We start from the raw sequence: 25,584 nt of genomic DNA, 5'->3' as shown, positions 1-25,584 counted from the left end.
AACAAAAGTCCTGGATGGCTTAGTTCCAATGTAAAACTGCATATAAAAGCAAAGGAGAAGGCCATCAAAAAAATACAAGGCAGAGGGATCATCATTAGCATTCAGACTTTACAAAGAATGCAACAAGAAATGTAAGGGTGCAATTAGAGCGGCTAAGATAGAACGCGAAAGACACACAGCGGGGAAGAGCGAAAAAAAAACAAGAAATTCTTTTAGTATATAAACAGTAAAAGAGGGAGGACAGACCATATTGGCCCCATAAAGAATGAGAAATAGAATCTGGTTATAAAGGATTTGTCAGGAACCATGAATCAGACTGAGACAGAAGTACAATTAAATCACACTTGTTTATTAATAAAAATATAAAGGTAAATAGAAAAAATGTAATCAAGCATAGCCAGAGTCCAGTAACCAGATCGGGTAGTCAGCCAGTCCAAAGTTCATTAACCAGATCAGGTAATCAGCCAGGCCTGAAGTCAGGTATCCAAGGAGAGAAACTGCAAGCAGGATAAGGAGCCAGGAGGGATGTCAGCAAGCCAGTCTTGAAACAAACAGCAGGAGATGGTTCCTTGTGATGTGACCAACACGAAGGCAGAGGAGAAGTGAGCTGGAAGACTTTCAATAGGTAGGTCAGACGAGCATCATTGGGAACAGCTGGTTACTGTGGAGAGAGAAGAGAGCTGGCAATTAGCCGACAGCTGAGCGGCCAGCCCAGAGGAGGAAGAGCTAAGCTAGCCCTGACAGGATGGTGAGATTACCAAGGTATTGAATTTATTCTTCTCCTCAGTCTTCACAATAGAATCAGGGGGCTTCAGTAACTAAAACGGCAGTGTTTATCCTCATGGCTAACAGAGGACAGAATTAGAAATAGACTTGAAAAACGTAACATTAATAAGTCACCAGATGGCTTGCACCCGAGGGTCCTTAGGGAACTCAGTCAAGCAATTGCCAGACCATTGTTCCTTATTTTTGCTAACAGTCTACTTACTGTAATGGTACCAGCTGATTGGGGAAAAGCCAATGTAGCACCAATATTTAAAAAAGGGCCAAAATACATCCCTGGGAATTACAGACCAGTAAGCCTAACATCATAGTATGTAAACTCTTGGAGGGGATGATCAGGGACTATATACAAGATTTTAGTATTGAGAACGGTATCATTAGCAGTAATCAGCATGGATTCATGATGAATCGTTCTTGCCAAACTAATCTATTAACCTTCTATGAGGAGGTGAGTTGCCATCTAGATAAAGGAAGGCCCGTAGATGTGGTGTATCTGGATTTTGCAAAAGCATTTGACACAGTTCCCCATAAATGTTTACTGTACAAAGTAAGGTCAGTTGGCATGGACCATAGGGTGAGTACATGGACTGAAAACTGGCTACAAGCGTGAGTTCAGAGGGTGGTGATAAATGGGGAGTATTCGGAATGATCAGGGGTGGTTAGTGGGGTCCCCCAGGGTTCTGTCCCGGGACCAATTCTATTTAATTTATTCATAAACGACCTGGAGGATGGGGTGAACAGCTCAATCTCGGTATTTGCGGATGATACTAAGCTAAGCAGGGCAATAACTTCTCCGCAGGATGTGGAAACCTTGTAAGTAAATCTGGACAAACTAATGGGGTAGGCAAGTAGATCTGAACAAATTAATGGGGTGGGCAACTACATGGCAAATGAGGTTCAATGTGGAAAAATGTAAAATAATGCATTTGGGTGTCAAAAATATGAATGCAATCTACTCACTGGGGGGAGAACCACTGAGGGAATCAAGGATGGAAAAGGACCTGAGGGTCCTAGTAGATGATAGGCTCAGCAATGGCATGCAATGTCAAGCTGCTGTTAACAAAGCAAACAGAATATTGGCATGCATTAAAAAGGGGATTAACACCAGAGATAAAGCTATAATTCTCCCAATCTACAAGACTCTGGTCCGGACGCACCTGGAGTATGTTGTTCAGTTCCGGGCACCAGTCACCAGTCCTCAGGAAGGATGTTCTGGAAGTGGAGTAAGTACAGAGAAGGGCAACAAAACTAATAAAGGGACTGGAGGATATTCGTTATGAAGAAAGGTTACAAGCACTGAAGAGACGATTGAGAGGGGATATGATTTCAATTTACAAATACCGTATTTGTGACCCCACAATAGAGATACAACTTTTCTGGAGAAGGGAGTTTAATAAGACATGTGGCCACTTAACCTTAAATGCCATAGAAGGTTCTTTACTGTAAGCCCTTGTACACACGGGTCGGACATTCCGACAACAAAATCCGTCTGAATTTTTTTCGACGGATTTTGTCCGAAACTGGTGTTGCATACACACGGTCGGACAAAGTTGTGGGAAAATCAGATCGTTCGGAACGTGATGACGTTCATTTGCTACGACGGGACTATATTCAGGCTAGTAGCCAATAGCTTTGGTCTCATAATTTGATCTGAGCATGCGTGGCACCTTGTCCGATTGGAATTCTCTACAAACGATCGGACAAAGTCCGATCGGATCATGTTGTCGGAAAATTTTATAACCAGCTCTCAAACTTTGTTGGTCGGACATTCCGACGGAAAAAGTCAGATGGAGCCCACACACGGTCAGATTATCCGACAACACGGTCCGATCGGACATTTTCCGTCTGAATGTCTGACCGTGTGTACAAGGGCTAAGAGGAGCAAGGATGTGGACTTCCATTCCACAGGTGGTAGTTTCGGCGGGGAGTATCGATAGTCTCAAGAAACTATTAGATAAGCACCTGAACAACCACAACATACAGGGATATACAATGTAATACAGACATAAAACCACACACATAGGTACATAGGTTGGACTTGATGGAATTGTATCTTTTTTTCAACCGCACCTACTTTTTAACTATGTAACTATGGAACTTTGTGTAAAACAAAAAAAAATTTATTTAATTTTCTTTCCGAATTTTCCAAAAACTGGTGGAAAAATATTACATGTTGAAAACATTCATTATGCCTCAAAGAATATACATTGGGGTGTTTGCTTTAAAAAATTCAGTCATTTTGTGGGTAATTCCATTGTTCTGGATCTCCATGGCCTTAGAAAATGTGATACATAGTCAGGAAATTAGATGTGTAATTTGTGCCTCTAGAACGCTTGAAGATTCTACTTGGATGTTGGGCCTCTGTATGTGATCAGGCTGTGGAAAAGTCTCACACATGTGGTATTGCCGTACTCAGGAGGAGTAGTAGAATGTATTTTGGGGTGTAATTTTTTTGGGGTGTAATTCTTGGTATACACATGCTATGTGTCAGAAATGTTGTATTGTATTGCAAATTTGTGTAAAAAAAAAATAAAAAAATAAGTTTTCATTTTCTTTCCACATTTTTCAAAAACGTGTGGAAAAAAATGACATGTTCAAAAGATTCATTATGCCTCATAGAATATACATTGGGGTATTTGCTTTCCAAAATTGTGTAATTTTGTGGGTAATTTCATTGTCTTAGTGCTCCAGGGCTTTCAAAAATGTGATACATAGTCAGGAAATTAGATGTGTAATTTATGCCTCTAGAAGGCCCGAAGGTGCTACTTGGATGTTGGGCCTCTGTATGTGGCCATACTCAGGATGAGTGACAGAATATATTTTGGGGTGTAATTGCAAGTATGCCTATGTCATGTGTGAGAAATAACTTGTTAATATAACAATTTTGTGGAAAAAACTTCTTCATTTTCCAAACAATTGTGGCAAAAAAAAACAACTTAAAAAAACTCACTATGCCTCTTACTAAATAAATTAGACTGTCTTCTTTCCAAAAAGGGGTCATTCGGGGGTCATTTTTACTGTCCTGCATTCTCAGAGCCTCAAGAAAAGAAATAGGCCTTCAGTACATCAGGATTGATCAATTATCATTGATACATAGCATAGCTTGGAGACTTTCACACAAACCAATCATCATGCACTTGTCAGGATTTTTTTTTACCAATGACAAGTAGCAGAATACATTCAGGCCTAAATTTATGATGACATTTAATGTCATCATAATTCATTTTCCAAACAATTGTGGCAAAAAAAAACAACTTAAAAAAACTCACTATGCCTCTTACTAAATACCTTAGACTGTCTTCTTTCCAAAAAGGGGTCATTCGGGGGTCATTTTTACTGTCCTGACATCTCAGAGCCTCAAGAAAAGAAATAGGCCTTCAGTACATCAGGATTGATCAATTATCATTGATACATAGCATAGCTTGGAGACTTTCACACAAACCAATCATCATGCACTTGTCAGGATTTTTTTTTACCACTGACAAGTAGCAGAATACATTCAGGCCTAAATTTATGATGACATTTAATGTCATCATAATTCAATTTAATTTAATTTAAGTCAATTCATTGTATTTTTTTTAAAACAGAAAGTAAAAAATATATTGTATTTTTTTCAAAATTTTAGCTCTTTTTCCACTCATATTGCAGAAAAATAAAAATTCAGTAGTGAATAAATTCCACCAGAAGAAATTTCTATTTGTGTGGAAAAAAATGTAAACATTTTTTTGGGTACAATGTAACATGACTGAGTAATTGTCATTCAAAGTGTGAGAGCACTGAAAGCTGAAAATTGGTCTGGGCGGGAACAGAGTAAAAGTCCCCAGTATTAAGGTGGGTAAAGAGGACCTGAACTCAAAAAGTGAAGATTTTGTATCTTTAAAAAGCTTCTAGAAAGGAAACCTACATAGCACCCTGAAAAGGAGCCTTTGTTTCCTGTATTTCTATCTTCGGAACTATATATCTGCAGTGTGATATCATCTAAGGCGCTGCTATCTCTGACTGATGGTCTCACTAGATGATTTGGAGTGAGATTTTGTGATGTCACTACGGTGCTGATCACTGTTCTCTTTGCTGGAAAGAAAGTTGTACCTGAGGACCTACAGTGCAAGGATTCCCCTGCTTCTTCTTTATCTATTCTGTGGATCTGGTTTCCCCCCACCTCTCCTTCTTCTTTCTAAATATTTCCCAACTAGCCAACATTCATCAAAGGGGTAGCTCTGACATTAGGAAGCAAAACCATGCTCCTTCACCAAGATGGCCACTTTTACAGAAACCTTACAAAGATCCACTTCAAGGAGACCACAGCCATCTTACACAATATAGGTCCTTGTTAATCTTACCTTTCTTTGGTAATTCTTCCATTTTATTAAACTTGCATTGATAAAAATGCTCTGCTCTCTGGAAGTAGATTGCTCAAATAATCCAACATCATTAGTGAGAATAGTTTTGTTGACTAATAAATGGTTTTGGATAACGTATTGTGTAACAAATTCTCCGTCTTCATTAAAGTATTGATGTGAGGTGTTTTCGGAAAAGTAGTATGAAGCTTGTATATATCGGTGCAACTTCTGCAGAAGGACAAAAAAGTTTGATTGACTCTATAATGCGGTTTTAATGACCCCTTGTTGAGCCATGGACCTCGTATTTCAGGAGGGCTGGACTTATTCCACACGGTTATTAACTGTGCTGTTAATACCTGAAATGCCTCAAAAATTTATATCAATTTTTCTGTTTGTTTTTTCTTTTTAGATTTATTCCATGGTTATAGCCCCTGATGAGTGGCTAGAAGGCTATGAAACGCGTCAAGCCTTTATCAATTTTTATCTTCACTTCAATCATGGAATATTAAGATTTTATATGATTTTATCTATATTTAGTATAACTTAATATGATTCATGTATTATATGCATTAATTGTCATCGCTGTTTCTCTCAAATGTAAAGGTCTATTGGACTGTGATATTTTATACATTGTATGCCGATCCAGGGTTTATTATGTAGAGGTCTGATGCCCAAAATGTTTTATAGTGGATTATGATTTATAAAATACAAATAAATATAATTTTCCAGTCGCTCGACCAATTTTCTTACTGCTGTGTGCCTCATATAAAGTCCCACTTCTTTCCCTTTCCCATTTTTTTTACTAAGATTCAGATATGATTTACTCTATGTGGGCTGCACTCACCTGGTGATTAAATTCAGATAAATGGCTTCCAGATGTCTTCATGAATCCAAGCATATCATGTAAGGCGGCGGCCATAGAGTAAACCGCGAGATACACTTGGTGGGCATTACCGCCATGGAAGAAGTGTTGGATATCACTAATACGTTCTGTGCCATTGCACTCATGAAGTGACCTTTTATATAAAGATTCAAAGAGAAGATTTTTGCGTTTATCTACAGAAGAACAACCAAATTCCATCATCCACAGATCTTCAAGTAATTTGTCGTCTGGCTTTTTATGAGGTTGGAATTCATCAACAAAATTCTGCAATTCTGCAATACTTGTGGACTTGGCCCCAAGGGACAAACTACAATTAAACATTTCTGGGTGTTTACCAATGAGGACAACGTTTGCCGCCCAGACAGGACTAAGGACGATCGTTCTGTCTTCTACATAATCTCTTATAAAATGTACAAAGTCAGTGTCAAAGTCAAACAACGTCCCACAGATTACAATGACATTGACAGATCCTTTTTTAATAGAATGTGCTCGTTTATCTAAATCTCTAAGCATGGATGTCCGGCCAACAACTTCTAATTTAAAAGAAATGCAAATTTTATAAAGATTCATGACTTCCCTCAAAACCATATACTCTTCGCTCCCGCTGTCATCACCAGATCTAATAATTCCTATCCAGGTCCACCCAAAGTACTTTAGCATTTGAGCCAATTTAGAATAAATGACAAAATCATTTCGAAGCATCCGGAACAAGGTTGGGAAAACCCTCCTGTCTTTCAGTGATGGACTGGTTGCACCATAACTGATCTATAAAACATGGATGGACAATGCTACAAAGCTGCATGATATATAAAAACATGGTGGACCACCTGGCTGGCCAAACATTACATTCTGGTTTTCAGCAGAAGTGTTTTGTAATCGGTGATGAGTTCTGATTAGGGATGAGCTTAGTGTTTGGTCTGAACACTAATTCAGATGTTCTTTACACAAACACCGAACATTTAGGGTGTTCAGCTTGGGTGGGCATTGAGTGGTTGCCAAGGAAGCAGCAGCTGCTTGCACCCGCTGTTTCCTTACCAACCACTGACATAACCCAGCCCATTAATTTACAGTCCACGGCCATGTAAGCAAATGGGCAGGGAATGACATTGTTATCTTTACTATCTTGAATTTTTTTTTTTTTGGTCTCCTCTGACCAGATCACCTTCTTCCACATGTTTGCTGCCCCCTCCCCCACATGTCTTCTCACAAACTGCAAACAGGACTTCTCATAACTTTCTTTCACCAATGTCTTTCTTCTTGTCACTCTTCCAGAAAGGGCAGATTTGTGGAGAGACGACTAATAGTTGTCCTGTGGACAGATTCTCACCCCTGAGCTGTGGATCTCTGCAGCTCCTCCAGAGTTACCATGGACCTCTTGGCTGCTTCTCTGATTAATCCTTGTCCGGCCTGTCAGTTTAGGTAGATGGCCATGTCTTGGTAGGTTTTGACATACTCTTTCCATTTTCAGATGATGGATTGAACAGTGCTGAAATGTTCAAAGCTTGGGATATTTTTTTATAACCTAACCCTTCTTTAAACTTCTTCCCTGCCCTGTCTGGTGTGTTCATTGAACTTTATGATACTGTTTGTTCTCTAAGGTTCTCTAACAAACATCTGAGGGCTTCACAGAACTGGTGTGGTGGTCAATAGTGATGGACGAACTTCCGACGGGACGTTTCGCCGATAGTTTGCGAACCGTAACGTTCGTGGCGGGCCCCATTGACTTCAATGGGAGGCGAACTTTGCAAACCTACAGGTCAAATTTGCAGCCACAAAATAATTACTAGCTGTTCAAACATAGTCCCACCACATGGCCAATGATATAACACATGTATGAGGTGAATCTGGGATCGCCAACTACAAGCATTCTTTTTTTATATGTGAAATTGTTGTGACAATTCAGGACTGTGGAGCGCATGAAGGCAATGGAGGACAGGGAAGGTCAGGATAGGCAAAGAAGAGGGTGCAGGAGATGATCACCAGCAGCGTGACATACAGCAATGACACCTGCACCGTGATAGAGTGATCTGATTCCAGCTGCGTGATAGAGAACACTGACATCAGCAGCGTGACATAAAGCAATGACACCTGTACCATGATAGAGTGATCTGACACCAGCACCGTGATAGAAAGCACTGACATCAGCAGCGTGACATACAGCAACGACACCTGCACCACGATAGAGTGATCTGACACCAGCTGCGTGATAGAGAGCACTGACATCAGCAGCGTAAGCAGCCCCAGGAGGAAGTCAGCATAGCACAGGGATGGTGGGAGCGCCTCATAATGAGCATAGCACAGGGATGGTGGGAGCCCCTCATAATGAGCATAGCACAGGGATGGTGGAAGCCCCTCATAATATGCACAGCAGAGATACAGCCCCAGGAGGAAGTCAGCACAGCACAGGGATGGTGGGAGCCCCTCATAATAAGCAGCCCCAGGAGAATGTCAGCTTAGCACAGGGATGGTGGGAGCCCATCATAATAAGCAGCCCCAGGAGGAAGTCAGCACAGGGATGGTGGGAGCCCTTCATAATGAGCATAGCACAGAGATGGTGGGAGCCCCTCATAATATGCACAGCAGAGGTACAGCCCCAGGAGGAAGTCAGCACAGCACAGGGATGGTGGGAGCCCCTCATAATAAGCAGCCCCAGGAGGAAGTCAGCACAGCACAGGGATGGTGGGAGCCCCTCATAATAAGCAGCCCCAGTAGAAATAGGACACCGCTCAACCTCTTCAAACAGGAGGGTACGGGCATATAGTACAGTGTGCTTTTTTTGGACAAGGAAGTGAGCCAAATGAAGAAAGAAGGTCTGTGTGCTCGATTAAAAAAATAGTTTCTAGACATATACATGGTCTACTGGTCACATGTGTTGAATTCCTCTGAGATCCATGCCTCATTCATTTTTAGAAATGTGAGGTAGTTAACACTGTCGTGAGCTAGGCGAGTACGCTTATCGGTCACGATCCCTCCTGCTGCGCTGAACGTCCTTTCGGACAGGACACTGGACGAGGGGCAAGCCAACAGTTCGATTGCAAATTGGGCAAGCTCTGGCCAGAGGTCAAGCCTGCCCACCCAGTAGTCCAGGGGTTCATCACTCCTCAGAGCGTCCACATCGGCCGTTAACCCGATGTAGAAGGACACCTGATGGTCTAGGCGTTCCCTGATGCTGGATCCGGATGACACAGTGATAGAGTGATCTGACACCAGCTGCGTGATAGAGAGCACTGACATCAGCAGCATGACCTAAAGCAATGACACCAATATCGTGATAGAGTGATCTGACAACAGTACCGTGATAGAGAGCACTGACATCAGCAGCGTGACATACAGCAATGACACCTGCACCACGATAGAGTGATCTGACACCAGCTGCGTGATAGAGAGCACTGACATCAGCAGTGTGACATAAAGCAATGACACCTGTACTGTGATAGAGTGATCTGACACCAGCACCGTGATAGAGAGCACTGACATCAGCAGCATGACATACAGCAATGACACCTGCACCATGATAGAGAGCACTGACATCAGCAGCGTGACATAAAGCACTCACACCAGCACCGTGATATACAGCACTGACAGCAGCACCGTGATAGAGAGCACTGACACCAGCAGCGTGACATACAGCAATGACACCTGCACCGTTATAGAGTGATCTGACACCAGCACCGTGATAAAGAGCACTGACACCTGCACCGTAAGCAGCCCCAGGAGGAAGTCAGCATAGCACAGGGATGGTTGGAGCCCCTCATAATGAGCAGCCCCAGAAGGAAGTCAGCACAGCACAGGGATGGTGGGAGCCCCTCATAATGAGCATAGCACAGGGATGGTGGGAGCCCCTCATAATATGCACAGCAGAGGTACAGCCCCAGGAGGAAGTCAGCACAGCATAGGGATGGTGGGAGCCCCTCATAATAAGCAGCCCCAGGAGGAAGTCAGCACAGCACAGGGATGGTGGGAGCCCCTCATAATAAGTAGCCCCAGTAGAAATAGGACACAGCTCAACCTCTTCAAACAGGAGGGTACGGGCATATAGTAAGGTGTGCTTTTTTTGGACAAGGAAGTGAGCCAAATGAAGAAAGAAGGTCTGTGTGCTCGATTAAAAAAATAGTTTCTAGACTTATACATGGTCTACTGGTCACATGTGTTGAATTCCTCCGAGATCCATGCCTCATTCATTTTTAGAAATGTGAGGTAGTTAACACTGTCGTGAGCTAGGCGAGTACGCTTATCGGTCACGATCCCCCCTGCTGCGCTGAACGTCCTTTCGGACAGGACACTGGATGAGGGGCAAGCCAACAGTTTGATTGCAAATTGGGCAAGCTCTGGCCAGAGGTCAAGCCTGCCCACCCAGTAGTCCAGGGGTTCATCACTCCTCAGAGCGTCCACATCGGCCGTTAACGCGATGTAGTCGGAAACCTGACGGTCTAGGCGTTCCCTGATGCTGGATCCGGATGACACCTGTCGATGGGTCGGCTGAAAGTATGACCTCATATCCGAAGTCACCAACACATCTTCAAACCGGCCTCTTCTTGCAGGCGCTATTGGATTGGTACCCGCAACTCCTTCTCTGGGAGTGGGAATTCTCTGCCAGAGCCCGCAAAAGCAGAATGCAGCATTTCTCGAAGCAAGGCCTGGAAGTGCTGCATTCTGACAGCCCTCTGTGACGGCGGTAACATTTCCGCCATTTTGTTTTTGTACCGGGGGTCTAAGTACGTTGCCACCCAGTACTGGTCCTTGACCCTTATGCTTTTTATACGGGGTTCCCTATTAAAACACTGGAGCATGAAGGCCCCCATTTGCACTAAACTGGAAGAGGTGTGGTGGCCTGGCTCCTGCTCATCATCCAGGGTAATGTCGTCCTCTTCATTCTCCTCTCCCCATCCACGCACAACAACAGGTGTCCCAGAAAGTTTTAAAGCATGCTCTTCTTGCTCCTCCTCATCCGCCCCGGGACCATCCTCCTCTGACTCCTCTTCAGACTCCTGTTGTTGACTTGTCTCAGATAGAGTAGCTCCCCCTGGGAATTCATCCAGCATTGCGACTTCCTCATCTTCCCGCTCCTGCTCCTCCACAGCTTGATCAATGACATGACGCAATGCACGCTCCATAAAGAAGGCATAAAGTACCATGTCACTGATGGCGCCATGGCTGCGACTGACCAGTTTGGTGATCTCCTCAAATGGCCGCAGAAGTCTGCATGCGTCGCGCATGAGCAGCCACTGGCGCGGTGAAAAAAACCCAGCTCCCCAGAACCTGTTCTGCCGCAGAGTTCATACAGGTAGACGTTAACTGCACGTTTCTGCTGGAGCAGCCTATCAAGCATATAGAAGGTTGAGTTCCATCGCGTCGGGCAATTGGAAATAAGACGTCTGACCGGCAGATTGTGTCGCCGATGAATGTCAGCAAGGCGAGCCATGGCCGTGTAAGATTTTCTGAAATGGGCCGAGATTTTCCTTGCGTGCCGCAAGATGTCCTGGACCCCAGGGTATTTGACAACGAATCGCTGCACGACCAAGTTTAAGACGTGTGCCATGCATGGCATGTGCGTGATTTTGCCCTGTTTCAATGCGCTAAGCAGATTGACACTGTTGTCACACACCACTTTACCAACTGTCAAATTGAGCGGTGTTAGCCACTGATCTGCCTGTGAACGCAAAGCTGATAGGAGTGCCGGGCCAGTGTGGCTCTTGGCTTCCAGGCACAACAGACGCAGCACGGCATGGCAACGTCACACCTGGCATGTCGAATAGGTTCTGGGGAGCTTGGGCGGCGCAGCGGAAGAGACGCTAGCAGCGCAAAAGGAGGAGTCAGCCGAGGAGGAGAGGGAGGAGGATGGAGTAGGAGGAGGAGGAGAAGAAGAGCCAGGCCTGCATGCAATCCGTGGCGGTAAAACCAAATCTACACGGGTGCCACGGGTTACATGCTTAACGGCCGTCAGAAGGTTCACCCAGTGGGCAGTAAAAGTGATACACCTTCCCTGCCCGTGTTTGCTAGACCACGTGTCTGTGGTCAGATGTATCTTGGCACCGACACTGTGTGCCAGAGATACATTCACTTGCCGCTGAACATGGCCATATAGCTCTGGGATGCCCTTCTCTGAGAAATACTTCCTTCCTGGGACCTTCCATTGTGGTGTTCCAATGGCCACAAATTTTCGAAAGGCCTCCGAGTCCACCAGTTTATATGGCAGTAGTTCGCGGGCTATGAGTTCTGACAAGCCGTCAACCGTTGGGCAAGAGGGTTATCCGGCGTCATCATTTTTTTACACTCGAACATTAGGCCCACGGAAGCCTGCCTTTTTGCAGAAAAACGCGAGCTTGGCGTGATGGAAGGTGGAGTGGAGGACAATTGTGAGGAGAGAGGAGAAGGAGAAGTAGAAGAGGAGGCTGGACGGTGAGAGCCTGGAGTGTGGCTTTGTGTGTTCCATTGCTCCCACTGGACTCAGTGATGGCAGCTCATGTGCCTTCTTAAGGCGGTCGTCCTTAGGTGAGTATTGGGCTTACCGCGACTAATGCGTTGACTGCAAAGATTGCAGATGGCAACGCTATTGTCAGCAGCGGACACGTTAAAAAAAGCCCACACTGCGGAGCCATGTGCCGGTGTCCTGGGAGCGCCAGATGTGACCGTACATGGTCGATGACTCACTCCTGATACATTTGCAGTCCGCTTTGTCCCTCCTGTGCAATGTAAGTTATTCCTGCTTCTCCTCCCTATCTGCTGGTCCATATCTCCCTCTGAACTCCCCTCCTCTTCCTCTCTTGTGGGCACCCACGTGACATCACTAGACACGTCATCATCAATGTCACCTTCCCCACCGCTATAAGTGGAGATCTCGGAGTAGGCAGCAACACCGGGGACCAACCTCCTCCTTGGGCTGATCTGGGTACTGTTGTCAGACTGCTGAGTAGCGGTTGTTGCTACCTCCTCTTCCTGATCCAATACCAAGAGTGGCTGCGCATCAGAAATGTCTTGATATGGATCGGAAAATAATTCCTGTGACTCAAGCGGAAGGTATGTGGTGGTGGTGTTGTTGGTGGTAGTGTCTTTGGGGGTGCACATAGCAGAGAGTGAATAAGAGGGGGCAGATCGAGAGGATGAGGAGGGTGCAGAAGAGTAAGGCTGAGTGAGACACTCAACTAAGTCTGGTGCGTTCTTTAAAGTAATTGAACGCACCTTCTGCAATTTCCCACTTTGGCTCAAGCCTGTTGCTCCTGCCCTACCCCTACCACCCCTGCGGAAGGGCCGGCCTCTTCCTCTGCCTGTCATTTTTTAAATGACCCTATGACAAAACTCTCAGTCCCTATACTGATAAAGGACTGCTGCAGTATAGGGCAGCAGTCAGACTCAGCAGTAGTGCACCTCAACCCTATGTGTTGTGGACCTATACCAGTCCTTAAGGAATAGCAGACTGTCCCTCACTGCCTCACACACAGCTTCCTGCCTGTCCCTATATAAACTGACAAAACAGAGGCTGGAACAATAACTTGAATAGCACTTTTGTGGACCTAATAGTAACAGCTAATGATTAAACTGACTGTCCCTGCAGCACACAGCGTCCTGTCCCTTTCTCTACACTGACAAGAGACAGGCTACTGCAACAATCAGTAGCACAGCAGTGCCTCAAACCTATATCCTGAACTACACCTAACACCTATACCAGTCCTGAAAAGAACTTTTGTGGACCAAATAGCTAGCGATTTGGGTCACTGCAATCTCTCTCTGCTCCACACAGCAACCTCTCCCTATAGTGACAGAAGAAAGAATGTAAAATGGCCGCCGGATCGGGTCTATTTATAAGTTAGGGGGAATGTTCAATTGTCCATGTGCTGTAATGTCTCAATTGGCTGTCCTGTACCCCATGATGGATGTGTCATCATAGGTCAAAGTTCTTTTACACAGTAAACACGGAAGTCCGCCGGGCGAACGGCGGCAATAGTCCGCCGATCGGGCGAACGGTGAACAGCCGAAATTCGCCGCGAAACGACCACCGGGCGAACCGTTCGGCCATCCCTAGTGGTCATTAGGCATCGGCAGACCGCCATTCTGCCTCTCTCTGGAATGATCGGTTGATCCCGGTAGACATTGGGTCCACCGGACCGGCTGATTGACTCCCGAGTGGTCCAATCACAGTGGGAGCTGGTCGCCGGTGGCGTGCGTGTTCACGCAAATCGAGGAGAGGTGATCACCTCACATGACACCACAGTGCCCAGGGCAGCAGTTCCTCCTGCCCACCCCTTGTCCTGGCCCTGGTAGTAGTTGATCACATTGAGCTGGACTTGTTCTGTAACACTAAAGATGTGTTGACACTTATCTAAGTAGCTTCCTCTGTTCTAATGAGTGACAGAATAAAGCCCCATCATTTATTTCCACACGAGTCACTTAATCACCCAAGATCAAACACCATGAATGTCAATGCAGATGCTGATTGTCTTAGAACAGTGGTCTCCAAACTGTGGCCTGGAGGCTAAATGTGGCCCTTTGTTTGTCTTTATCTGGCCCTTGGGACACTATTTCACAACTGACACAAGGATGGAGCACCATTACCCCTACTGACACCATCAATGGTGCATGGTTCTTCTCATTGATTTCACCTATAGGGCACACTATTCCTCTCATTAAAACTAATGATGGGGCATTGATGCCGGGGCATTTTGTAGTCCCGCTGGCGAGAGTTCGGTCCCCCTAAAGCCTGGAGGACCATAAACTAGCCCTTTGCTTAGAAAGTTTGGAGACCGCTGTCCTAGAACATGATGGGACTTGTTTGTGTTCTAATTACATAATCCAAGCCCGATGGTGCCATGGCATTTGGAACAGATAATAATTACTCGGGTCATATAGCTGTAAGTGTTAATTGTTATCAAATTGCCAGTGTAGAATTGGTAGCATTATATTCTATGTGGGTGACAGATGGTATTGAAGACCATCAATGGTCCTGCTGGTAAAGCCATTGCTGTATGATCAGATCTGAACACTTGAAAATTCAATTTAGACCTTCTCACAATTTAAACTGTGTTTCCAGAGTCATCTTAAATTCTAAAAGAAAAAAAGGTGCAATTGTCAGTTAAAGCGACGCAGAGTGCCGAATCCCAAAAAGTGGTCTGGTCTTAAGCCAGCAAAATGGTCCGGTCTGAAAGTGGTTAAATGGAGTCAGCTTAAATTCTAAAAGAAAAAAAGGCCTTACTGACCTGTACATAACGATATAAAGCCAATATCTGTGCTATAGATGTGGTGGTTGCAGAGCTCTGGTCTCCAATGAAGCCCAGTATTTTTTTACGTTCTCTGCAGGAGTAATTTGGGACCATCTTTCCCGGTCCGGATAAAAGCTGCAATGTGTTTTTTATCGCCTTTCTGCTCTCCCGACAGGAGTCATATACGTGATATCCAAGAGTAATATTTGGTAACATTGTAGGGTTCTTGTTAATTTCATCAATGGCAAAAAAGAAAGTCAACAGATCCTTATAAAAGTGTGGCTGAGGACTGCAAAACAAAAAAATTTGGATTATATTGGTTTTAATTTTATGTTGAGAAAGGACCTTCATTTTAGAGCACACTTTTTGAAATGTTATGTTGATAGGGCCTTTATTTAAAATGATTGTAAAGTCTCAGTTTTTGTTAGGTAAAAATTATAAACATGTTATACTTACCTGCTCTGTGTAATGGTTTTGCACAGAGCAGCCCCAATCCTCTTTTTCTCGGGTCCCTCTTCAGCTGTCCTGGCCCCTCCCTCCTGTTGAGTACCCCCACAGCAAGCAGCTTGCTATGGGGGCACCTGAGCCGAGTCACAGCTCCCTGTGTCCATTCAGACATGGAGCTGAGGTCTGACCCTGCCCCATTTTTCTTCTCGTTGGCTGACTGACTTTGATCGACAGCAGCAGGAGCCAATGGCGCCGTGCTGCTGTCTCAGCCAACAAGAAGGGGAGTCCCGGGCAGCCGAGATATTCCTACATCCTCGCTGGATCTAGAGGGGACTCAGCTAAGTATTAGGGGGGTGGAGGGGGCTACCGCACACAGAAGGCTTTTTATCTTAATGCATAGAATGCACCTTCTGTCTTTACAATCACTTTAAGTTTGGGCGGTCAAAGCAAAGCATTGATATGTTACTTACCACCTGTTCTTGAAGATGTCTTTTGTTCGCAGCACACCGCTACATTATTTGAAAGAAAAAACATGTAAAAGTAGTGTACACTTTTACTATCTCACACTATATCACTCACATTCATTGCACCCCCTGTCCCCAAAGAGAAAATAAAAGTTAGGCATGTACCAGTTAGGCCTACTATCCCTAACTCAAACTGTTCTTCTACTGCCCAAGTTTACTCTGCGTTATCCTCTACAGTATCTTAACCACTTCCCGACCGCCGCACGACGATGTACGTCGACAGAATGGCACGGGCAGGCATATGGGCGTACATGTACGTCCCTGCCTACCCGCCCGGTGCCTGCGGCGGTTGGTATTTGTTAGGGAGCGATCCGGGAGGAGGGCGCGGCCATTCATTCATGGCCACCCCCTCGCGATCGCTCCCGACGAATATAAATCCCCCGTGACATCACTTCCTCTCCTGTAATGTAAACACAGGAGAGGAAGTGATGTAATCTCTCCTCCGTGCCGGTATTTTTCGTTCTGACACCGAGGAGAGCGGATCGGTGAGTTGCACCAACATGACACTACACAGTAGAACATGCCAGGCACACTCACACCCCCCCGATCACCCCCCCAATTACCCTTGCCCCCCAGTCACAGTGACACCAATGTCATTTTTTTTTTTTTTGCATTGGTGTCATTTGTGACTGTAATAACTGTTAGGGCAGTTAGGGTTAGCCCCCTTTAGTTCTAATGTACCCCCCTAACCCCCCCAATAAAGGTTTAACCCCGTGATCACCCCCCGTCGCCAGTGTCACTAAGGCTGGGTTCACATTGCAGCGGTTTATGAGAACGAATGTGATTTGCACCGCACTGCAGTGCAAATCACATCCGATCTCTGTGCGATTCGAGTTCAGCCATTCGCCGCACCCGCCGCACCCGCCGCACCCGCCGCAAATTCGCACGGGACCCTTTTTTTGGCCCGCAGCAGAATCGGATCGCATGGGTGTTCACACCATGCGATCCGAGTTTGCAGATCGCACTGCGATATGCGAACTGATCTGGGGGTGTCATTAACATTTCGCTGACACTCCGAGCAGTTCGCATAGGGCAGTGTGAACTGCCGCCGGGAGGCATGCGATGCGGGAACCCGCCGCGGATTCGTGGCGTTCCCGCATCGCTCCAGTGTGAACCCAGCCTAATAAGCGATCATTTTTCTGATCGCTGTATTAGTGTCACAGGTGACGCTAGTTAGGCAGGTAGGTATTTAGGTTCGCCGCAGCTTTTTATAGCGCCAGGGACCCCCATATACTACCGCATAAAGCCCCCTGATTGCCCCCTAGTTAACCCTTTCACCAGTGATCACCATATAACTGTTACAGGTGACGCTGGTTGGTTAGTTATTTTTTTATAGTTTCAGGGCACCCGCCATTTATTACCTAATAAAGGTTTAACCTCCTGATCACCCAGCGGGTGTCATTTGTGACTGTAATAACTGTTAGGGCAGTTAGGGTTAGCCCCCTTTAGTTCTAAGGTACCCCCCTAACCCCCCCAATAAAGGTTTAACCCCGTGATCACCCCCCGTCGCCAGTGTCACTAAGGCTGGGTTCACATTGCAGCGGTTTATGAGAACGGATGTGATTCGCACCGCACTGCAGTGCAAATCACATCCGATCTCTGTGCGATTCGAGTTCAGCCATACAGATAGTATGGCTGAATTCGCGTCGCACCCGCCGCACCCGACGCAAACTCGCACGGGACCCTTTTTTTGGTCCGCAGCAGAATCGGATCGTATGGGTGTTCACACCATGCGATCCGAGTTTGCAGATCGCACTGCGATATGCGAACTGATCTGGGGGTGTCATTAACATTTCACTGACACTCCCAGCAGTTCGCATAGGGCAGTGTGAACTGCCGCCGGGAGGCATGTGATGCGGGAACCCGCCGCGGATTCGTGGCGTTCCCGCATCGCCCCAGTGTGAACCCAGCCTAATAAGCGATCGTTTTTCTGATCGCTGTATTAGTGTCACAGGTGACGCTAGTTAGGCAGGTAGGTATTTAGGTTCGCTGCAGCTTTTTATAGCGCCAGGGACCCCCATATACTACCGCATAAAGCCCCCTGATTGCCCCCTAGTTAACCCTTTCACCAGTGATCACCATATAACTGTTACAGGTGACGCTGGTTGGTTAGTTATTTTTTTATAGTTTCAGGGCACCCGCCATTTATTACCTAGTCTCACTAGTGTACCCCTAAATTTAGGGGTGTCTACTTTCCAAAATGGGGTCATTTGGGGGGGGTTTGTGCCATCTTGGCATTTTATGGCCTTCAAAACTGTAACGCCCTTAGAAAGCCTGAAGGCGGTGCTTGGTTTTCGGGGCCCCGTACGCGGCTAGGCTCCCAAAAAGTCCCACATATGTGGTATCCCCGTACTCAGGAGAAACAGCAGAATTTATTTTGGGGTGTCATTTCACATATGCCCATGGCATGCGTGAGCAATATATAATTTAGTGACAACTTTGTGAAAAAAAAAAAAAAAAAGTTTGTAATTTTCCCGCAACTTGTGGCAAAATATAAAATATTCCATGGACTCAACATGCCTCTCAGCAAATAGCTTGGGGTGTCTACTTTCTAAAATGGGGTCATTTGTGGGGGTTTTGTGCCATCTTGGCATTTTATGGCCTTCAAAACTGTAATAGGTAGTGAGGAGTGAAGTCAAATATTTACGCCCTTAGAAAACCTGAAGGCGGTTCTTGGTTTTCGGGGCCCCGTACGCGGCTAGGCTCCCAAAAAATCCCACACATGTGGTATCCCCGTACTCAGGAGAAGCAGCAGAATTTATTTTGGGGTGTCATTTCACATATGCCCATAGCATGTGTGAGCAATATATCATTTAGTGACAACTTTGTGAAAAAAAAATTTAAAAAAATTAAAGTTTGTAATTTTCCCGCAACTTGTGGCAAAATATAAAATATTCCATGGACTCAACATGCCTCTCAGCAAATAGCTTGGGGTGTCTACTTTCTAAAATGGGGTCATTTGTGGGGGTTTTGTGCCATCTTGGCATTTTATGGCCTTCAAAACTGTAATAGGTAGTGAGAAGTGAAATCCAAAATTTACGCCCTTAGAAAGCCTGAAGGCGGTGCTTGGTTTTCGGGGCCCCGTACGCGGCTAGGCTCCCAAAAAGTCCCACATATGTGGTATCCCCATACTCAGGAGAAGCAGCAGAATTTATTTTGGGTGGTCATTTCACATATGCCCATAGCATGTGTGAGCAATATATCATTTAGTGACAACTTTGTGTAAAAAAAAAAAAAAAAAAATTTTTTTTTGTCATTATTCAATCGCTTGAGGCAAAAAAATAAAATATTCAATGGGCTCAACATGCCACTTATCAATTTCCTTAGGGGGTCTACTTTCCAAAATGGGGTCATTTGGGGGGTTTTGTACTGCCCTGCCATTTTAGCACCTCAAGAAATGAGATAGGCAGTCGTAAACTAAAAGCTGCGTAAATTCCAGAAAACGTACCTTAGTTTGTAGATGTGACAACTTTTGCGCAAACCAATAAATATACAATTATTGACTTTTTTTTTACCAAAGACATGTGGCTGAATACATTTTGGCCTAAATGTATGACTAAAATTGAGTTTATTGGATTTTTCTAATAACAAAAAGTAGAAAATATCATTTTTTTTCAAAATTTGCGGGCTTTTTACGTTTATATCGCAAAAAATAAAAATCGCATAGGCAATCAAATACCATCAAAAGAAAGCTCTATTTGTGGGAAGAAAAGGATGCAAATTTTGTTTGGGTACAACATTGCATGACCGCGCAATTACCAGTTAAAGCAGCGCAGTGCCAAATTGTAAAAAGACCTCTGGTCATTTACCAGCAAAATGGTCCGGTCTGAAAGTGGTTAAAGTGATTGTAAAGACCCCTTTTTCTTTCCTATAAAAATAACAAACATATCATACTTACCTGTCCTGTAGTATTGGATTTGCACAGAGCAGCCCGGATCCACCTCCTCTTGGGTCCCTCTACGGAGCTACTGGCCCCACCTCCTGTTGAATGCCCCCCACAGCAAGCAGCTTGCTATGGGGGCACCTGCACAGAATCACAGCTAGAATCACTCCCTAGGACACACATATAACCCCTGCAGCACCCCCTAGTGTTAACCCCTTCCCTGCCAGTCACTCCGGGTATTGAAGTGGTTAAAATAACAAAAAAAAAAGAAAGTTATATTTTTGTTACTCTTTTTTTATCCATGGATTGTGTAACACATGAAATCATGTTTGCAAAATGATACCATAAAGGAAACCCTTGTTTGTCCTGAAACAATATACTGTATATATTACTTTGTTATCTTAAGTAATGACAAAGTCATCTCTGAATCCATCGGCTTGTAGCAGAAATGTGTCTTTAAAGAGGAGGTCCACCTAGAAAAATTCATTTTAGGTATCTATTTACTCAGCATAACATCAGCTTTCACATTATACAAAATATTGGGCTAACTTTACAGTTTTTATTTTTCTTTTTTTATTCAAAAAAGTAAATTTTTTTCCAAAAGAATTGCATTTGTAAGACGGTTTAACATAAGATATTGCAACAATCGCAGTTTTATTCTCTAGGGTCCCTGTTAAGAAAAAATATATAATATTTCTAAGTAATTTTATAGAAAAAAAATACTAATTTAAACTTGAAAGGAAAAAGGCTGGGTCCTAAAGTGTATATTATTAGCACTGATCACTGTATTAGAGTCACTGGTGATGTCAGTGTCAATTGTCAATTCCCACCCAGTGTTAGTGTAAGATTGCCCACAGCAGTATCCCAGTCCCACTATAAGTCACTGATTGCTGCCATTACAAAAATTTAAAATAAATACAAATTCCAATATAAAGATATATAGCGTATAAAGTAAGTACACCCCTCACGTTTTTGTAAATTTTTTCTTCTCTCTTTTCATGTGACAACACTGAAGAAATGACACTTGTCTACAATGTAAAGTAGTGAGTGTACAGCTTGTATAACAGTGTAAATTTCCTGTCCCCTCAAAATACCTCAACACACAGCCATTAATGTCTATTGTCTAAACCGCTAGACACAAAAGTGAGTACATACACTATATGGGTAATATAGTGTATGTGTGAAGTCAGCCTAAGGTTCAAACAGACTTTATATAATATTTGTACATCTCAGAAGTTTGAATCCTATGGGTAATAGGTCTGTGAAGGTTCTCATTTATCCAGGTCATGGTATAGCTCGTCATAGTCACATTCATTCATGTAATGGTGAGGACAATTCATAGCTTATCAAAGCCACTTTATTACTGATATCTGGAAGCCCTTGTACACACGGTCGGAGATTGCGACGGAATGTGTCCTATCGGAGCGTTTTGTCGGATATTCCGACTGTGTGTGGTCTGCATCGGACTGTTTCCATCGGAACATCCGACGGACCAACTTTTCCAACTTGCCGGTAAAATTTTCAGACAAAATGCTCCGATCGGACATACTCCGATCATGTGTAGCCTCCTCCGAGCGGACAAAGTGCCACGCATGCTCAGATCAAATTCCTAGACCAAAGCTATTGGCTACTAGCCTGAACGTAGTCCCGTTGTAACGAAATAACGTCATCACGTTACGTACGATCGGATTTTCCAACAACTTTGTCCGACCGTGTGTATGCAACAGTTTTGGTTGTCAGAATGTCCAACCGTGTGTACAAGGGCTAACAGGGGAGACAATGGAGGAGAAGAATTAGGAAACAGGGACAGATCTTTCCACCCCATCACACCTTTGAAGAAGAAACTCCATGGCAGGATCACCATTTTTTTTTTAAATGAATATAAAATGTATCTGAATACAATGCAATTAAATGGAGAGAGGCTCAACCAGTTATTATTTATTTTATATTAATATATATATATAATTTTACTTTAATGAAAACTGCAGATTTATAGAGACTGAAAATGACTTTTGACATTAACATGTTAAAGCTTCTATGAGATTGTAGTGATTGGGATCACGTCTGTTCTAATATCAGGTTACGTCTGATTGCTTTCCTGTGTGTGAAGTCTAAGCCCCTGTACACATTCCGATGGAGAATGTCAGATCGGACCGTGTTGTCGGATAATCCGACCGTGTGTGGGCTTCATCAGACTGTTTCCGTCGGAATGTCCAACCAACAAAGTTTGAGAGCTGGATATAAAAATTTTCCGACAACATGATCCGATCAGACTTTGTCCAATCGTTTGTAGAGAATTCCGATCGGACAAAGTGCCACGCATGCTAGGATCAAATTCCTAGACCAAAGCTATTGGCTTCTAGCCTGAACGTTGTCCCGTTGTAACGAAATAACGTCATCACGTTACGAACGATCAGATTTTCCGACAACTTTGTCCGACCGTGTGTATGCAACACCAGTTTCAGGCAAAATCCGTCAGACAAAATCCGACGGATTTTGTTGTCGGAAGGTCCGACCCGTGTGTACAAGGGCTAATGCGGCATTGCTCTAGTTTCAGCTCCTATATTTTATCCTCAGCATTGATCTTGGCTTTGTCTGCTCTGTCTCTGATCTCACCGTGTGCAGGATTCCCGGGTATGGTGAAGACCTCGCCGGCAGCAGTCGTGCCAAACATACGCAGACACCTAGGGGGTTTTGGGTTGCAGAGGGTCAAAATCTGATTTAGAATGTAAGCCTTTCTGTCAAGCAGCGCACCTAAAAATAAAAACCTAAGGCCCGGGGATCCCACACACGGTGAGATCGGAGACAAAGCAGTCAAAGCCGGCATCAATGCTGACGATACAATATAAGAGCTGAAACTCGAGCAATGCCGTGTTAGAGCAAACCAGAACCCATGTTTTCACTTTTCATCCCTTTTTGCAGATGCAAATACAGATTTGCTGAGTCTCAATTTTGTTTTACATGAGATTTCAGTGATTGGGATGACTTCTGACAATAACATGTTAAAGCTTCTATGAGATTTTAGTGATTGGGATCACGTCTGTTTAAATTTCAGGTTACATCTGATTGCTTTCCTGTGTGTGAAATCTGGAAGAATGGTCAAACATTCCCATAGACCAGTGGATCTCAACTCCTGTCCTCAGGACCCACTAACAGGCCAGATTTTGAGTATTACCTTGAGGAGATGCAGACTAGAATTAGAATTATTGCAGTCACTGATCAGAAAATGATATCTCCTGTGATGTATTTGGCCTGTTAGTGGGTCCTGAGGACAGGAGTTGGGAACCACTGCCATAGACACCCTCCTAAACCTTGTGGACGGCCTTCCCAGAAGAGTTGAAGCTGTTATAGCTGCAAAGGGTGAGCCGGCTCAATATTGAACCCTCCGGACTAAGACTGGGCTCTAGTTTCAGCTCTTACATCTACTATCCTCAGCATCGATCCCGGCTTTGTCTGCTTTGTCACAGTGTGCGGAATTCCTGTGTCCAAACGTTGTTATTGGGTGCACTGTTTGACAGAAAGGCTTACGATCTAAATTAAACTCCGACCTTCTGCAACCCAAAACCTCCAATTATGAAGAAAAGGCGTCTGCGTATGTTTGGGGTGACACCGGTCTTCTGCCGCTGCCGTCTTCACCATATCCAGGAAAGCTGTCGGCTCCAAGACAAGGCAGACAAAGCCGGGATCAATGCTGAGGATACAATGTAAGAGCTGAAACTCGAGCAATGCCGTGTTAGACTTCACACACAGGAAAGCAATCAGACGTAACCTGATATTAGAACAGACGTGATCCCAATCACTACAATCTCATAGAAGCTTTAACATGTTAATGTCAAAAGTCATTTTCAGTCTTTGTAAATCTGCAGTTTTCATTAAAATAAAGTCTGGTGATGGAGGTCCTTGCTCAGGGTGTTATGGGGTGGAAAGCTCTGTCAGTGTCTCCTAATTCTTCTCCTGCATTGTAACTTTTTTTGAGATAGGTTCTCTATTACATACGAGGCAGGATACTCACTTCAAACAATACATTATTAAAGTTAATCTGGATACCATTACATAATCGTAGTATGCTCCTTTTAAAAAATTATTGACAGTGAAGACCCCTCCGATTATAATGTCTCCGTCCTGATAATACTCATAGTCTTCATATACGGCGGCGGCCTCCGGCACGTAGATTGATCTCGGTCTTGGGTTTTCGGTGTCAGCGGTACAAGGTGTCACACACAGAAGGAGCACACACAATTCTCCAATCTGTGTATGAGATGTCAGTATAAATCTACACATTACAACAGCAAGGAGATGAAGGGAGGTCACTATAACCCGGTATAACATTATCTGGGAATACACAAGGCTACAGATCACGTCTATGGAATAAAACTGCGTCCTCTTATATAGAGTGCTGTGCAACTGCAATACGGTTACATATAATTATTTTATTTTCTGTTAATATCAGACTTTTTCTTTGAATAGAAGAAAGAGAAGAAAATAAAAGACAAACATTTGTAGGCACGTTTTTTTTAAATGTTATCAGCAGACATTAAAATTAGTTTTTTTCTAAACCAGTGTTATCTGAAAATAAATGTCCCTCCTCACTACTAGTGATGAAATCAAGGTAGCCCCCGTTCAGTTTGGGGAACTTTACTGAAGTTCAGGTGCCGGTTCTGCACCCCTCCCAACTCAATGGGAAACAAATGTTAAATACACAGTAAATAGACAATTTTTGCTTATTAGGCAATGGATGGTTCAACAATTGGCATTGAGGGGTCTGTGCATTGCCCTGTGGGACATTCAAATTAACAGAACCCCTGTCAGGGCTGGGCTCAACCCTTCCTTCTTTGAGCTGGCCTCTCAGCTGTCAGCTAATTGCCAGCTCCCATCTCTCTCCACAGGTACTCAGCTGTTGATGATCTTGCTCGTCAGTCCTGCCTACTTAAGCCATCCAGTCCAGAGGAGCTCTGTCTTCGCCCTGGTCACATCACAAGAAACTATCTTCCGTGTTCCTGACTGGCTTTGCTGACATCCCTTCTGGCTCTAGATCCTGCTTGCTGTTCCACGACTTTGATCCCTAGCATTTGCCTTGGCTGACTATCCATTCCGGTTACTGAACTTTGGCTATGTTTTGACTACGTTTGTCCTTTTAACTTTTATTATTAAACCGGTGTTATTTAACTGTACTTCCGTATCAATCTGATTTCATGGTTTCTGACAACCACTCCTCACTACTAGTGATGAAATGAAGGTGCTCCTCATTCAGTTTGGGGAACGTTACTGAAGTTCAGATACTGGTTCTGAACCCCTCCGAACTCATCAAACTTTGAAAAAGTTGAGATAAAAAACCTGAACTGCACTGAAATCAATAGAAGCCGAATCTGTCAAATTAAAAAATGTCAATTTTTTTTGGGATAACTTGCATTGGTGTCAAAAAAATAACATGGAGAAAGCACTGACTTGGGGATCATGTACCGATGATTTTTTTTAACCCAATAACATTCACATTTACAAAGGAAAACGTGGCTGAGGAGCTGGTGTAGTA

At 44.2% G+C, this 25,584-nt stretch overlaps 1 protein-coding gene across 1 annotated transcript; it reads right to left on the bottom strand.

Annotated features, from left to right (window-relative positions):
* Positions 1-4,559: 4,559 nt before the first annotated feature.
* On the bottom strand, positions 4,560-24,403 carry LOC143929544 (extracellular calcium-sensing receptor-like). Its single transcript, XM_077453423.1, has 4 exons — positions 24,067-24,403; positions 15,198-15,489; positions 5,968-6,771; positions 4,560-5,351 (listed from the first exon to the last, which is right to left on the bottom strand). Exons 1-4 carry the CDS (start codon positions 24,381-24,383, stop codon positions 5,094-5,096), a joined length of 1,671 nt encoding a protein of 556 aa, XP_077309549.1. The 5' UTR covers positions 24,384-24,403; the 3' UTR covers positions 4,560-5,093.
* Positions 24,404-25,584: the final 1,181 nt, after the last annotated feature.

Source organism: Lithobates pipiens, unplaced genomic scaffold (genome assembly GCF_037356315.1).
Source record: "Lithobates pipiens isolate NorthernLeopardFrog02 unplaced genomic scaffold, aLitPip1_a1.2 Scaffold_24, whole genome shotgun sequence".
NCBI classification, from domain to species: Eukaryota; Metazoa; Chordata; class Amphibia; order Anura; family Ranidae; genus Lithobates; species Lithobates pipiens.
The sequence above is the reverse complement of the archived record's forward strand: the minus strand, read 5'-3'. Positions and strand labels throughout refer to the sequence as shown.